Source organism: Pelecanus crispus, chromosome 1 (genome assembly GCF_030463565.1).
Source record: "Pelecanus crispus isolate bPelCri1 chromosome 1, bPelCri1.pri, whole genome shotgun sequence".
NCBI classification, from domain to species: Eukaryota; Metazoa; Chordata; class Aves; order Pelecaniformes; family Pelecanidae; genus Pelecanus; species Pelecanus crispus.
In genome coordinates, this window is record NC_134643.1 from 94689958 (window position 1) to 94702655 (window position 12698).

The 12698-nt window shown below is 50.8% G+C and overlaps 1 protein-coding gene across 4 annotated transcripts; it reads left to right on the top strand.

The window, feature by feature from the left end:
* The first annotated feature begins 1720 nt into the window (after positions 1–1720).
* Positions 1721–12379, top strand: POPDC2 (popeye domain cAMP effector 2). Of its 4 annotated transcripts, none has more exons than XM_075724508.1 (4): positions 1736–2226; positions 4579–4687; positions 8005–8444; positions 12292–12379. In XM_075724508.1, the coding sequence occupies exons 1-4, from the start codon at positions 1736–1738 to the stop codon at positions 12377–12379; spliced, it is 1128 nt and encodes a 375-aa protein (XP_075580623.1). The 4 variants fall into 4 exon arrangements, with proteins under 4 accessions (XP_009478701.2, XP_075580623.1, XP_075580631.1 ...); XM_075724516.1 differs by having other exon boundaries at positions 8005–8371; positions 12294–12379; XM_009480427.1 differs by lacking the exon at positions 12292–12379 and having other exon boundaries at positions 8005–8211; positions 8388–8411.
* Positions 12380–12698: the final 319 nt, after the last annotated feature.

Genomic DNA, 12698 nt, shown 5'->3' on the forward strand with positions numbered 1-12698 from the left:
AGCTTAATTTGTCTTTTTTCCTTCCCACATGGCAACCTGTCAAGGTGGCACAGCCTTTGCTGCTCTTAGGAGTCGTATTTCTCTGTGTTGCATGTGGACTAATCGTTGTAGAGATAGATTGTGCTGTCCAAGACCATGACAAATTCTTTAAGGTTGCCATAAAGCATTGCTTCAGCCTCGCCCAGTGGACAGTGTTATTCCAGAGTACTATTAGTAGAAGAGGCTATTAGTGTGTCTTTAAGTGAACGGTGTCAATGGGAATGGCATGTTAGGCAGGGCAGCTGCAAGCTCGGCCTGAAACACAACCACCCCTGAAACTCTATCTCTACTCCACTGGCCCATGCAGGCTGACTTCATACTGTTGACTGACCGTGCGGGTTGCGTCAATGCCTGAAATGTAACTGCTTCCTGGCAGCAGGCAGATCCTGCCTGTATGACTGATAATGTGTTACTCGGAGCAGGGGAGAAATTGCATTTATGCATCTTTTCTGTAGCTGACCACAGCAGGCTGAACTTGGTGGGTCCCTCTCATACCTGTGTCCTGGGTTACCTGAGTGGAAAGTGTTTGCTTTCCTCTTTGTGCTAAATGAAAGTCTGGGGGGTTCCAAATAACTATATAAAAAAATGAAAATGTGAGATGATGTTTCTGAAGGATGCTTCCCAACAGAGCCTGTTATCTGTGGGGTGGGAGAATCCTCTCTCAACTAGCATTTCCCTGTAAAACACGCTTTCAAGTGTTACACTCCCAAAGTTTTAGGCAGGATAGTCTCCTCTTCATGATAGATGAAGCTGGGTCCCAATGGCTCATTTACTCTAGCTTTATCCCTTGCAATCACACCTGTCTGCCCACGCAGAGCTTTACCTCATGCCCCTTGGTCTAAAACGCCCCGCAAGATGGAGCACCCTGGAGCAAGAGGAGGCTGAGCTGCAGTGCCTGGAAAGCATTTCTGGAGAACCAGCCTCTCTCCTTTTGCGAAGTCCCTGCCACTGCTACGAGCCACAGCGGGAGAAGGGGGTGATCTTTTTCCTTTTTTGTGCTGGGTGAAAGTCACTCTCTTGCAGGAGCCCTGCGTGTGGCTGGAGCTCGCCGCGATAAGCTGGTTGTTTTCCCCTCTCCTTTCTCCTCCTCGCAGCGCCGGGCTTATCTGGGCGCCTGAGTTATGTTAAGTAGCGGGTGCATGCCTGCTCTCTGTTCTCCTCACTGCTTTTGCTCCTTGGATTTCAATTCCAAACATGGTTATCCATTTGGGGTCTCTCTCCTTTCCGCTGCCAAGTGATACACATTCCACACTCAACACCAGCTCCCTCCGCTGCTCTCTCACAGTCGCTATTTCCAGTGCTGGAGGGCAGGCGAGAGAGGCAGTGCAACGAGATCTCTGTCCAGTCTGCGAGTTTTCCAGCTAATGGCCTCTACTCTTTCTTTGACTGAGCTCTTTTGGCCTCGTATTTGCCAGTTCTTCTCACTGGTGTGGCTAAGGAGCGGGCCAGCTGCCAGTTTGTGAGCCACAAAGAGGAGAAACGAGCCCTTTGGGGATTTTTTGGGGCACGAAAACATTCGGCGGCACTTCAACATGTCGCTCTGAAGCGCACTGCTGTGGGACCAGCCGGTGCTCAAGAGGAAGAGGAGGAGGAACAGCTATCCAGCAGCTCTGGTTTCAGACCACTGCAGCACTCTTTGTGTATGACAATTTGTTTTGAGCGCAGGACGGCCGGGGAGGGTCGGGAGTAGGGAAGGATGAGCGCAAGCAGCCTCTCTTGGGACCAGGCTGTTCTGCAGCCTCCGGTGTGTGATGCCTGGAAGGAGATTATGGAGGGAGCAGCCTACCAGCTGGCCAGCTGCATCGTCCTCCTGGGTTACATGGGGGGAAGTGGCATCTTTGGGTCCCTCTATATCTTCGGCCTCCTGGCCCCAGGCTACTTCTGCTATGCTCTGTGGGGCTGGCTGAGCGCCTGTGGGCTGGATATCTTCGTCTGGAACATGCTGCTCGTCTTCGCCTGCTTGCTTCAGCTGGCTCACCTGGCTTACCGGCTCCGCAAAGACACCATCCCGGAAGAGTTTGACCTCCTCTACAAGACCATGTACCTGCCCTTGCAGGTGCCCCTGGAAGTCTACAAAGAAATCATGAAGTGCTGCGAAGAGCAAGTCCAGTCGCTAGTCAGAGACCAGAATTATGCAGTGGAGGGCAAGACGCCCATTGACCGCCTCTCGTTGCTGCTGTCTGGCAGGTAAAGGCTCTCCAGTTTCTGAACAAAGTCTGACAGCAAAGCGCTGTGGCTTATTGTTGTATTTTCACCCTCTGTAGAAACCGGGGTGAGGATTGTTTCCTTCTTCCGAAAGGGCTTTGAGATATGCATCTGTCTGTTGGGGAGGGGGGGTAATTTGCTTTTGCGGGTTGTTTTTGTTTTGTTTTTCTAAATCAGAACATTTCAGGGAACAATTTGCAGAACCAAGCAATGTGCAGTGAAGCTGCCAGCTCAGCCTTGCCTGTGATACTGTTGGGGGATCCCTAACTCTCTCTGTTACTTTAAAGTGATCTTATTTCTGATGGGTGCAGACCAGCCATGAGAGGGTGTTTCTCAAGGCAGGAGGGCAGTGTGTCTGGACCTGTGGTCTCTGGGGGTATCAGACACACCTCTCTGATGTGAATGTCTGTGCACTGAGTACTCTGAGTCCTCGGTTCACCTGCTCCTCCTGGCCAGCAGTGTTCAGGGAGAGGTTCCACCCCTGTTCCCAACACCTCAACCCTCAAGGCTCCAAAATTTCTCCCTTTGAGGGTTATTTCATCAAAAGAGAGAGCTCTCCTGTGGTGGATCCCACCTCATCATGCCTCTTTCTTTCCCTGTGCTGTCATGCATTCATGATGTTCCTTCCTCTGGACCACCAAGGAGGACCTCAGGGACCTCTAGTCGTGCTGGGGATTTGATTGTTGAGTGAACTGTGCTGATGAAGTACTGGCATTTGTTCACCTGAGATCCTGTGGCATGCCTTTGTGAGCATATCTCTTTAATGATTTGCAAAATCCAAATGCATACAAATAGTAATGATATTGGCTTCCAGCTGCTGCCAGGCACTTGGCACTAATGTCAAGTAAGAGTAGGAAAGGAAGGAGATCTGTAAATGGGAGCAGTGCTGAGCTGTAGGAGGTGTGTCTCACAAGGATTTTCCTTTGGGAAGGCAAACCCAGCATCACCTGGGGCTCATGTTTTACTGCGGTGGTCCATCCTCTCTGGTGATGGGGTGTGTAAAGAAGAAGGGCTGTCCTTCCTTTTTTGGTGTTTGTCCCATTTCTAGGATGTGTTAAGAGCATCCTGGGACAACTGACCAGTGCCGAATGGCAAAGCACTGGGAGGAAATTGGGTACGTGTGTTTCCATTAGGTGTCTTCCCCTTGCCAAGCATCTGTGCTGAGCAGCTTGCTCTGAAGTTTACTGTATCTGCAAACAATGTTAGCAGGGAAGAGTCTGTGCTGTCTTGCCCTGCACTGGATAATCTGATGCTGCTCTGTGGGCATGAAAGTGCTGCAACGGACAGTAAGCCAGTGCTGGCGGGATAGTTGTTCTGCTCTCTTTTGCAGTGGGACATATGGAGATGGGATTGGATTTGCATTTACTGGTACCCACTCTATAGCCTTGTGAGGTCCTTGCTGACCCAGCAGAGCATTGCTACTATTATGGTGCCCCCTCTTAAATGGAACAATAGCAAGATGAGGCAGGGTTGGAAATGTAGAGTGTGCCTGGATCAGGAAACCTGCCTTGCAATCCCTGACCCTTCCAGGCAGCACTCCCAGCTGACTGGAAGCCAACAGTGTAACTCCTGAAAGCAAGAATTGCCTTTGTTCATCGTACGACGGGGGGACATGGTGATAGGGAGGCAAGAGGCCCCAAATCTGGTGGCACAGAGCTACGAATAGAGCTTCAGAGTGCCCTGCCGTTGCTCCAGGCCTGTGCAGCTCTGCTGCTCTGCTCCCACAGCAGAGCTGGGTGCAAGTTTGACCTTGACATTGGTAGGCAATTGTAGCAAAAGTAGGAGAAAGGGATACTTGGAGGCCAAGAGAGATTGAATCGTAATGTGCAGCAAACTATGAGCTCACAGCATCATGTGTCAGGAACGATGGCCAGTGTGATTTTTGGGGGTTCTGGGTGTAGCAGCTTCCCAGCATCGAGGCAGGGAATGCGCTCGTACAACCCTAGGGACAGGAAGAAGATGCAAGTACAAAGAGCCACAGGCTGACTTAGAAGTACCTGAAAAGTGGCAACAGTCTTGCAGGCTAAGAAGTCCTGGTTTAGGACCAAGCATTGCACCCGTGAGGGCTGGCTTTGTAGCAGGAAACCTGCTAAAAGAAAGCAGATGGAATATCGGGAAGTGGCAGCAAATACCATTTCTCACAGAGAAAGGAGGGACAGCCCCATAGACTGGAGTATCTGCAGCTGTCCCAGAGAGGGTATGAGACACCTGTGAGATGAGAAATCCTTTCCTCCCCGGTGGGACTGGCTGCCTGCACATTGTGTGAGCTGATCAGGTTTGTGTGACATCTATTTTGTGGCCTAAGCCTGTGTGCCTCACCTGTCCTCTCTGCAGGGTCCGAGTGAGCCAGGACGGACAATTCCTTCACTACGTCTTTCCGTACCAGTTCCTGGACTCTCCAGAATGGGAGTCACTGCGACCCTCCGAGGAAGGAACTTTCCAGGTAACCCCGCACGGCCCCGCAGCAGCCCAGCTTTGCTCCTTGCTGCCTCATTGCATGTCTGAGAAGGGGACAGAGGGGGCTATTCAAAGCTGACCAGGAATACTTTTCTCCCCTTCCTCGTGGTTTAGCCAGCACAGGATGGTGCGATCAGCTGTGTTATCTTTTTTTCCTGCCTTCCTCTGAAGACCTCAGTGCATGCTCCTACTATCAGCTGACAGCAGGGAGGGTGGAGTGTGGTGCTCCTTCCAGTTTAGCAGGGAGACGAGGTATTGGATTGCTGGCTCTCCTCTATTACAGCGTTCCCTAGTACCTGTTTGATGCCTTTGCCCTGCACGCTGCTAGAAGGGTGCATCGTTCCAGCATCAGGATGGCAGCCATGGCAATGTGCAGCAGTGATGTAAAGCCATAAATATCCTGTTCCTCACAGAAGTTTCTGATGGTGATGTGTTTGGGGTGGAGAAGCAGAAAGGATGATTCACACCCGAATATGGTTCTTTCTGAGCAGAAGAATCCCTTGCTGAGAGCCAGACCAATTCTTACTTGCAGCAACTGAAAGGATTTTGCTCTTGCTGTCAACACCCCACAGTATTTGTTTGGCTTTCCTTCTGGAGGAGATTACTTAAGCCCACATCTCTCTGCCTTTAACTCACATCCCAGGACAGGCTGATCCCTGTCAGGATGTCAATCTAGAATATGTCGGTTAGGGCATATGAGGAGGGATTTTGCTAATCCCTTGGGAGCGTGGGACAGCCATGAGGGAATGATGGTGCTTTCTCATGAGGACAGCCACGTTCAGACTTGGTTAAACCAGGGCAGCTCTCCAAATCTGCTTTCCTCGAGTCTACATTTGGCCCATGTGTGAAAGGGTCATGGCTGTCGCTCCTGAAAGCTATGCCATTGCCAGCGATTATGGTCGTGCAGGAAGAACAGTTGCAGGAGATGGCTGACCGTGTGACTCTGGCACAGGGCTACAGCTCGTGAGCAGAAATAGGGATGTCAGGCCAAGATAACAGAGTAGAGAGGGCAACAACAGCATGGCTGTGCTAGGGGTGGGGGTATCTCATGTTTTGCACAGGGCTTCAATCTGGCAGCAGATTGCTGCTAGCTCCCGGACTCTGCCTAAGAGTCGAGCAGAGAGAACGATGGCTGCCCGGTGCTCCTGGCAGGGAAAAGGCCATCTGGATGGCATGCAACCTTCAAGGACATCTGCAGCATTTTCTGAGCTAATTTCTGTGGAACTGAATGTTCCCAGACCTCTTGAGTGTCTTTATCTGTGGTGCGTGAGACAGCTCAGGAGCAAGCTGGTGCCAGGCTGCACCAGCCCTGCCAGCACCACAGTCTTGGCCCCTCTCCTGCTCTGCGAGACAGGGCTGGTCAGGGAGGTCAGCTGCGCCTGGCACCAGGATGGGGAGGTAGAGTCCTAGGTGGGGAAAGTCTGCAGCCGCGTGCTGGAAATGCCCAAAACCCGCATCTGCTTACTGAAGAGCATGAAGAAGTAGCAGCCTGTCTGAGACCAGCATTCAGCAGGTGAGACTTGACCAGTCCATGTTGCTGGCAGGACATTACTCTTGACGGCTGTGCTTAGCCATGGTGATGTGCTGCTTTTGGCAGCTGTGTAACCCACTAGTCCCTCTTACCTGAGTAGTTAATAAAACTCTGTGGCGTATCTCAACCTTATTCCTAGTATCACAATCATTTGGTTAAAAAAGTGCATGTTTGACTCTGGGACTTTGCTGGAGGAGGGCATGGAAGGTTTTTCTTGCCCAAGTTTTCCCCATGGCTCTCCGGATTGAGCAGTTTCAATCCTGAGCCCACGAAAAAATGGCAGAAGCACGACTCGGTCTACAAGGAGAGCCAGTTTCCTTGAGCTTTCTGCTTTGGCTGTGTCTTGTTCCCACAGGACTGCTGGATCCCAGTGCCTGAAGGACTTGGGTTTCAGGGCTGGCACTTTCCCCCGGAAGGCTGAACTATGGGCTCTGCCGATGCCAGAGCACTTGTGTCTGGGGGGGATTCATGACTGAAATTTGTCCTGCTGCTCTGGCTAGGAGGCAGGTTTTCTTATTACGTGTCACATAATCCATCATGAGAAGCAGAGGCTTTCGACTGCTGTGCCAGAAATTGGTTAGGAAAACGAGATTCGGCTCATTTCAGTTTCCGTGTGACCCTTCCTCTCGCTCATCTCAGCCTGGGAAAGTTCTCAGGTTTTATCTCCTATATTTCTTTCATAAGGCAGCTGCTTGCATGGCAGTGGCATTAAATATCAAACCCAAGGACACACGCATGCTGCCAAGCCCTGTTCAGCTTCCCAGTGGCCCTCTGCCATGGTGGCTGGCCAAGGAGACCCCTGGATATAGAGTGAAAGGGAGCCCCCGGGATATTTTGGCTCCAGCACTTGTTCACATGCCAGTGTCTCCATTACACTCAGATGTTGTTCTTTGGCCCAAGGCAGTTTGACCCTTCCTATGTTTCTTACCTTTTATTATTACTCTTAAATTTATACAATATATGAGTGTATATTGTAATATATAATGTTTTTTTATTATTAATAGTGTGGTCTTAGAGCTATGGGGAAAAATGGCTCTGTTTGGACTGGCAAAACCCAAAGCAAAATGAAATGTTTGCTTAAAATCAACCCAATAAAACCTTGAGTGAGTTCCCTACCTACACACAAACACAGCAAACACCTTTTATTTCCTCTCTTGCCGAGCTGTGACACACATCCTTCAAGGCCATTCAGTCCTACAGTGCCTGGCAGAGCTGACGAGGCAGGATGTCCCTCTAGCGCAGGGTGACCAGGCAGCCTTCCAGGTGGCCCTTCCCTTAACCAGAGCCTTCTTGGAGCAGGGGGTGTGCGACCCAGCGGCAGGACAGGGCGGCAGCCTGCTGCAGGGCTACCCACTGGTGACTTGGGCCAGCTGGGCACGCAGAAACACTTCCCTCCATAACGTTTCTGTAGAGGGATAAGGCCATCTGTGCCACCCCGCTCACTTCAGCTACGTTGCTCAGGTGTCAACAGGGAGCATCATCTGAAAGTGGGAGGGTAAAACGTAGCTAGTCATGTGGCTAGATTAAGCAAGGGTATCCACTAATTGCATAGGAAAACCTGGTCTCTGGCTCCTTGGGGAGAGGAAACAGAGGCCAGTAAGGATTTATCCAATTGTTTGGTTTGGGCGATCTGGCTCTCCAGCCCCGCCCTCTCCAAGGAGAGCAGGCATCAAAGGGGCTGGGGTCCTTCACTGGAGAGAGGCACGCAGCCCCAAAGTGGGTGACCCCTACCCGGGTGGTAGGGCTTACTCTGTTCCCTCCCTGCCCCACAGGTCACGCTGACGGCCGAGACCGACTGCAGCTTCATCACCTGGCCGAGGAAGAAGCTGTATCTCCTCCTAAGGAAGGACCGCTACATTGCCCGGCTCTTCTCCTCTCACCTGGGCTACGACATCTCAGAGAAGCTCTACTCCCTCAACGAGAAGCTCTTTGCCAAGTTCGGCCTTCGCTTCGACATCCGCTTGCCCAGCCTCTACCATGTCCTCGGGCCAGCCTCCTCCGAGGGGGAGCCAGAGGACTGCGAGGAGCCACCCCCTGCCTCTGGCCAGGCTGGTGCCTCCGAGCCCCCTCCGCAGCCACCACCACCACCGCCGCCGGCTCCGCGCCCCCGGGCATCCCGACCTGACAGTGACCTGCTGGGTGAGGACTCCACCAGTCTTGTCTTGGAAGATTTTGCTGAGTTGCCGGGGTCTTTTATGGACTATGTGAGCGAAGGGGAGTATATGAAGTGAGGGCACTCCTGGCACGGGCACGCCTCACCCTGTGTGGGACCCCTGCGTAAGTACCCGCTTGCGGAAGCAAGTTCTTCCCGTGATGCAACTGCCTGGGCAGAGCAGTGGCCCCCAGCCTGTCGCCCTCATTTGCCATGGGTTTGCTTCTCCGCAGCGTTTTTTTTGCCTGCTGCCCCAAGGAATCCCAGGAGGTGGGCTCCAGCTCTGTGATTTTCTTAAGGAGAAGCAGCAGGGTAGAGGCTTGACTGCAGGCATGAGCTGCACTGTGGGGTGGAATTGCTGGTAGCCCGGCTGTAGGAAGCTCTTCCCTGCCCTGTCCTCTTTCCATCCTTCAGGGGAGGCAGAGAAACTGAAGGAGTGTCCAGGCTGGCAGGTGGTACACAAGTGGCCACAGAGACGCCACAAGGTTCAACCTGGCTCGCCTTGAGGTAGAGCTGTGCCTGGAGATATGTCAGTATTGAGCTGGGGAAGACATCTGCATGTGAGAGAGCAGACAACCCAGGAGATGCTGACAGGGGTAGAAGCAGCTCCAGGGTTTACAGCGGATTGATAGTGGGGAGTTGCTGTACACCTTGCAAGTGCTCAATCTGGGCAGGGGGAGAAAGCTCAGAGTCCTTCTTCCCCTGCCCACCACAGCTCATCCCAGCATTTTCTCTGTCCTCCTTTTTGCTGCTGAGCTTCAGCTCAGCCAGATCAGTAAGGTATTGAAAAGACTGCCCTGTGTGGTATAGCTCTTGCCTGCAATGACCCTGGGTGGACTGACAGGCTAAACGTTGTTTTAACACACCCCAAACTCTGCTTTCTGGTGAGTGGGAATGAGATGCTCTCTTCCAAAATGCCAGCTTTACTCTGCAAGGCAAAAATTCCCAGGCCTGGTGTATACTGGGGCAGAGGAGCAATGCAGGTGAACAGAAAAAGACAGGAGGGTGGCTTGTGCTTGAAATTCAGATCCAAGTGGCCAAGAGAGAAATTCCACGCTGAGCTACTTTTAGCCAGCCACTGCGTGCCAGCTGCTGCACGCCAGCTGCAGACCCTGAAATGCGCATTCCTGCCACTGCCCCATGATAGCTGCATTCTGGTATCCAGCTGCCAGACACCAAGCCTGGGACTGGGATTTCTGTCCTAGAAGTGACCACTGCCTGTGTCCCAGTTGGGTCTGCATGGCAGGGAGGAAGCTGCAGGGCTGGGCTGCAGCTGGGGAGACCATCTTCCAGCAGGCATCCTTGAACACGGTGCACCATCACATCCCAGTCTTCCCTGTGCCCTACTTCTGGGCTGCAGTAATCTTCCCTCCCCTGCAGTGCTTGTGCACAAGCCTCACTGCTGTGACGGCAAGGGGACCATCCCTCCGAGGTGCTCTAAATGAAAAGGCTGTGTGGGTCAGGCAGCACTTGCTATTTGCCGTAGGCCTCTGGTGGAAGAGGCCTTTTTTGCTGTTTCATCCACTTGCTGTTCTTAGTCTTTGAAAACAATGGAACTGGAAGATCTTCCTGTTTTGCACAGTCCTGCTTTGAGTTGAGTCACCTGCCTGTTCCTGTACTGCTTCCATGCCTCCAGCCTTAAAATCTGGGATATGAAGAAACTGGCCAGAGAAGGAACAAATACATTTGTGTTTGGGTTTGCCTCAATGAGACAAAAAGTCAGCAGGAGTTTTGCCTTTTTTTTTTTTTTTAAAAACAGGAGGCAGAGAGAGAAAAAGAAAAAAAAAAAAACCCAACCCTTATTTGTTTTCTAGCTTAGAAGTCCTAGGAATGTGAAGTCCCTGGTTTTGCTGGTAGACTGCTGGAGGTACGAATTTGCAGCTTTTTCAGTCCTTACTTGGAGAGGCACAAACACTGAATCATTTATGAGACAGCCAGCCATCCTCCTAACTGTCAGGCGTGTCTGTTGGATAGATGCAATCAAAAACAAATGCAGTTAGTGCTGTATATGTGGTGAAGTCACTTTGTCCATGCTTTACTTGTATTTTGTCTTCTCACCAGAAGGATATTCATTCTCAGGTCATTGGCAGAATTTTCCTGGTTGATCAAGCTCAATAAAATTAGAATTTCAAATGCAATTAAAAAAAGGAAGGAGGCAAGGAACACCGTAGCTTTTTTTGAATCATTTCCGCCTGTTTTTGGTAATGAGTCAATACTGTAAACATACACACAAGAGGGGTGTGTGTATGTGTGTGCTGGGGAAAGCTTGTGCTACACAGCACAAAGCTATTCTTTCTTTCACACAATTCTTTTAAAACATGTTGGAAGCTTTTGTCTTTCTAGATCTTGTGAATGAGGCAGTATCAAGGTGTGCTGATACTTGCAGTAGAGACTGCGATAAAAGCCAAAAGGTTTCAGAGGCCAGGATTTGGGGCGGGAGAGGAGAATGATCTTCCTTGTCTGTCAGTCTGGAGACAATAGCCAGTGTGGTATTTTAATTTCTAAGGTACTTGGACAAGGATACACAAACTCTGTTTAATGTGTCCATAACAGAGGAACGTGCACTTCCTTGTTACTCTGCTCACCCCTTGGGTATCCTAATCACATCACATCCCAGCAGCACAACAGCAATTGTCACATCTGGACAGTATTCCACAGTGACTTGGGTGCCTAACCACAAAAATCAGTGATACAGAGGGACTGCAGTTTTCCTTTCTGGCCAGGCACTTGTCACAGGTCAGCGGATGATCTGAGCGGGTCTGCCGTGGCTCAGGGAAAGCAATTTCATAACTTCTCCCTTAGAAGTGGTGAAAACATCTTTAGTAAACAGGGCTATTCCCTGCAGTGTCATTGTTCAAAGCAAGGATAGCTGTGGTCCTAGAGATCAGAGCTCCCCCGAGGCTTTCCCCAGGCCTGTGCTCTCATCTCCTTCCCCAGCAGCTTCCAAGCTGGGTAATCACCTTCCAGCTCTCTATATTCCCCGTGCTGAAGTGCTTCTATGGATCACATTCCTTTTCATTTTCTGTCTCTGCAACGGCCACCTTGCAATGCCACAGTGCCAGAGGGCAATTCTTGAATGCCCAAAGTGCTGCAAAGATCATGCAGAAGAAAATATTTCTGGGAGATATACTGGCCTACTAGTCTTATCATCTAGTTCCTTGAAAGAGTTTCTAGCCTGCTTACAAGCAAGACAGACTGTGATATCCACTGATGAGCACATTCTTTCTCTGAGAAGAGATATTTCAGTAACTTAGAGGCTGCCTGTTTAAAAGATGCAGGTTCTGTTCAAAACTTGCTTTAACAGTGTACTACTCTGTAGCTCAATGCTCCATAGCAAACTAAGCTTTACTCCTTGCATGAAAATTCCAACAACCAAAAGCCACCTGCTTTTTCCCCTTTTTGTGTTGCATTTGCTCTAGTTTGTTGCTATTGAGTGCTTGCAAGATGTGGAGCTGCTGCTGCTTAGTTTTGTACAGTTACATCTAGGGGCTGGCTTTCTATCTGGTGGGTGAGGTGGATGGATGGATGCTTGATGGCCTGTAGCTCGGTATCTAAGTTAGCAAGAATTGGTTTGTACCCACTTTGAGAGCAAAATCAAAGGAGCTGTGTGGGCTTTTAACTGATATTACAGAAGGTGCTTTGGAGGGGTTTGTTTTTGCTGCCTCAGGATGGGTGGGTCACTCCATTTTCTGAATTATCATTCGCTGAATAATTGCATAGTTTTGCATACTAATTTAAGAGGGGAGGGGAGGAGAGAAGGACAGGTAGTGGTGGGCTTCTTGACATATGTGTCTTGGAAAAGTTTGGAAGTAAGAATTATTCCTGTGACGATAATGGTGCTCTCTTTTTTTCTCTCTCCTCCCCCCCCTCCTCCCCCCCCCCCCCCCCGCTCTCATTTTCCTCCTGCAGCCTCTGGAAACCTTCTCCGGAGTTCCCCCCACCCTCTCTGCAAAGGACGAGCCCCTCTGGCTCCCACTCAGACCCCTGAACTCTAGGGAACAACAGGCTGTTTTGATCCCGAAGCCCCTTGGAGGGAGCGTAAGCTCAAATAGGTTTCTGACCAGAGAGACACTCTTTAGTACGCACTGAGACGTCTGCCTGCAGACGTGTACACTTGGGAGCACATGAAGTACACGCGTGATACTGCAGTGTGACACTCCAGCACCTCCCACCCCACAGTTGTTCACCAGAGCTGCCTGCCCCAGTGTGCTTCCCCGGTTTGTTTTCTAGTCCTGCCTCTCTGAGGTGTGTTGGCAGCTCTGATACCAAGGTACACTGATATCGCTGCAAACGATACCAGCCTGCTCGCAGAAT

Bases quoted from the DNA above. Each gene is read 5' to 3' on its own strand.
- POPDC2 (XM_075724508.1), top strand. From the start codon at position 1,736: ATGAGCGCAAGCAGCCTCTCTTGGGACCAGGCTGTTCTGCAGCCTCCG. The intron at 2,227-4,578 runs GTAAAGGCTCTC...TCCTCTCTGCAG, and splicing joins TCGTTGCTGCTGTCTGGCAG to GGTCCGAGTGAGCCAGGACG. The intron at 8,445-12,291 runs AGGGGAGTATAT...TTTTCCTCCTGC, and splicing joins TTTATGGACTATGTGAGCGA to AGCCTCTGGAAACCTTCTCC.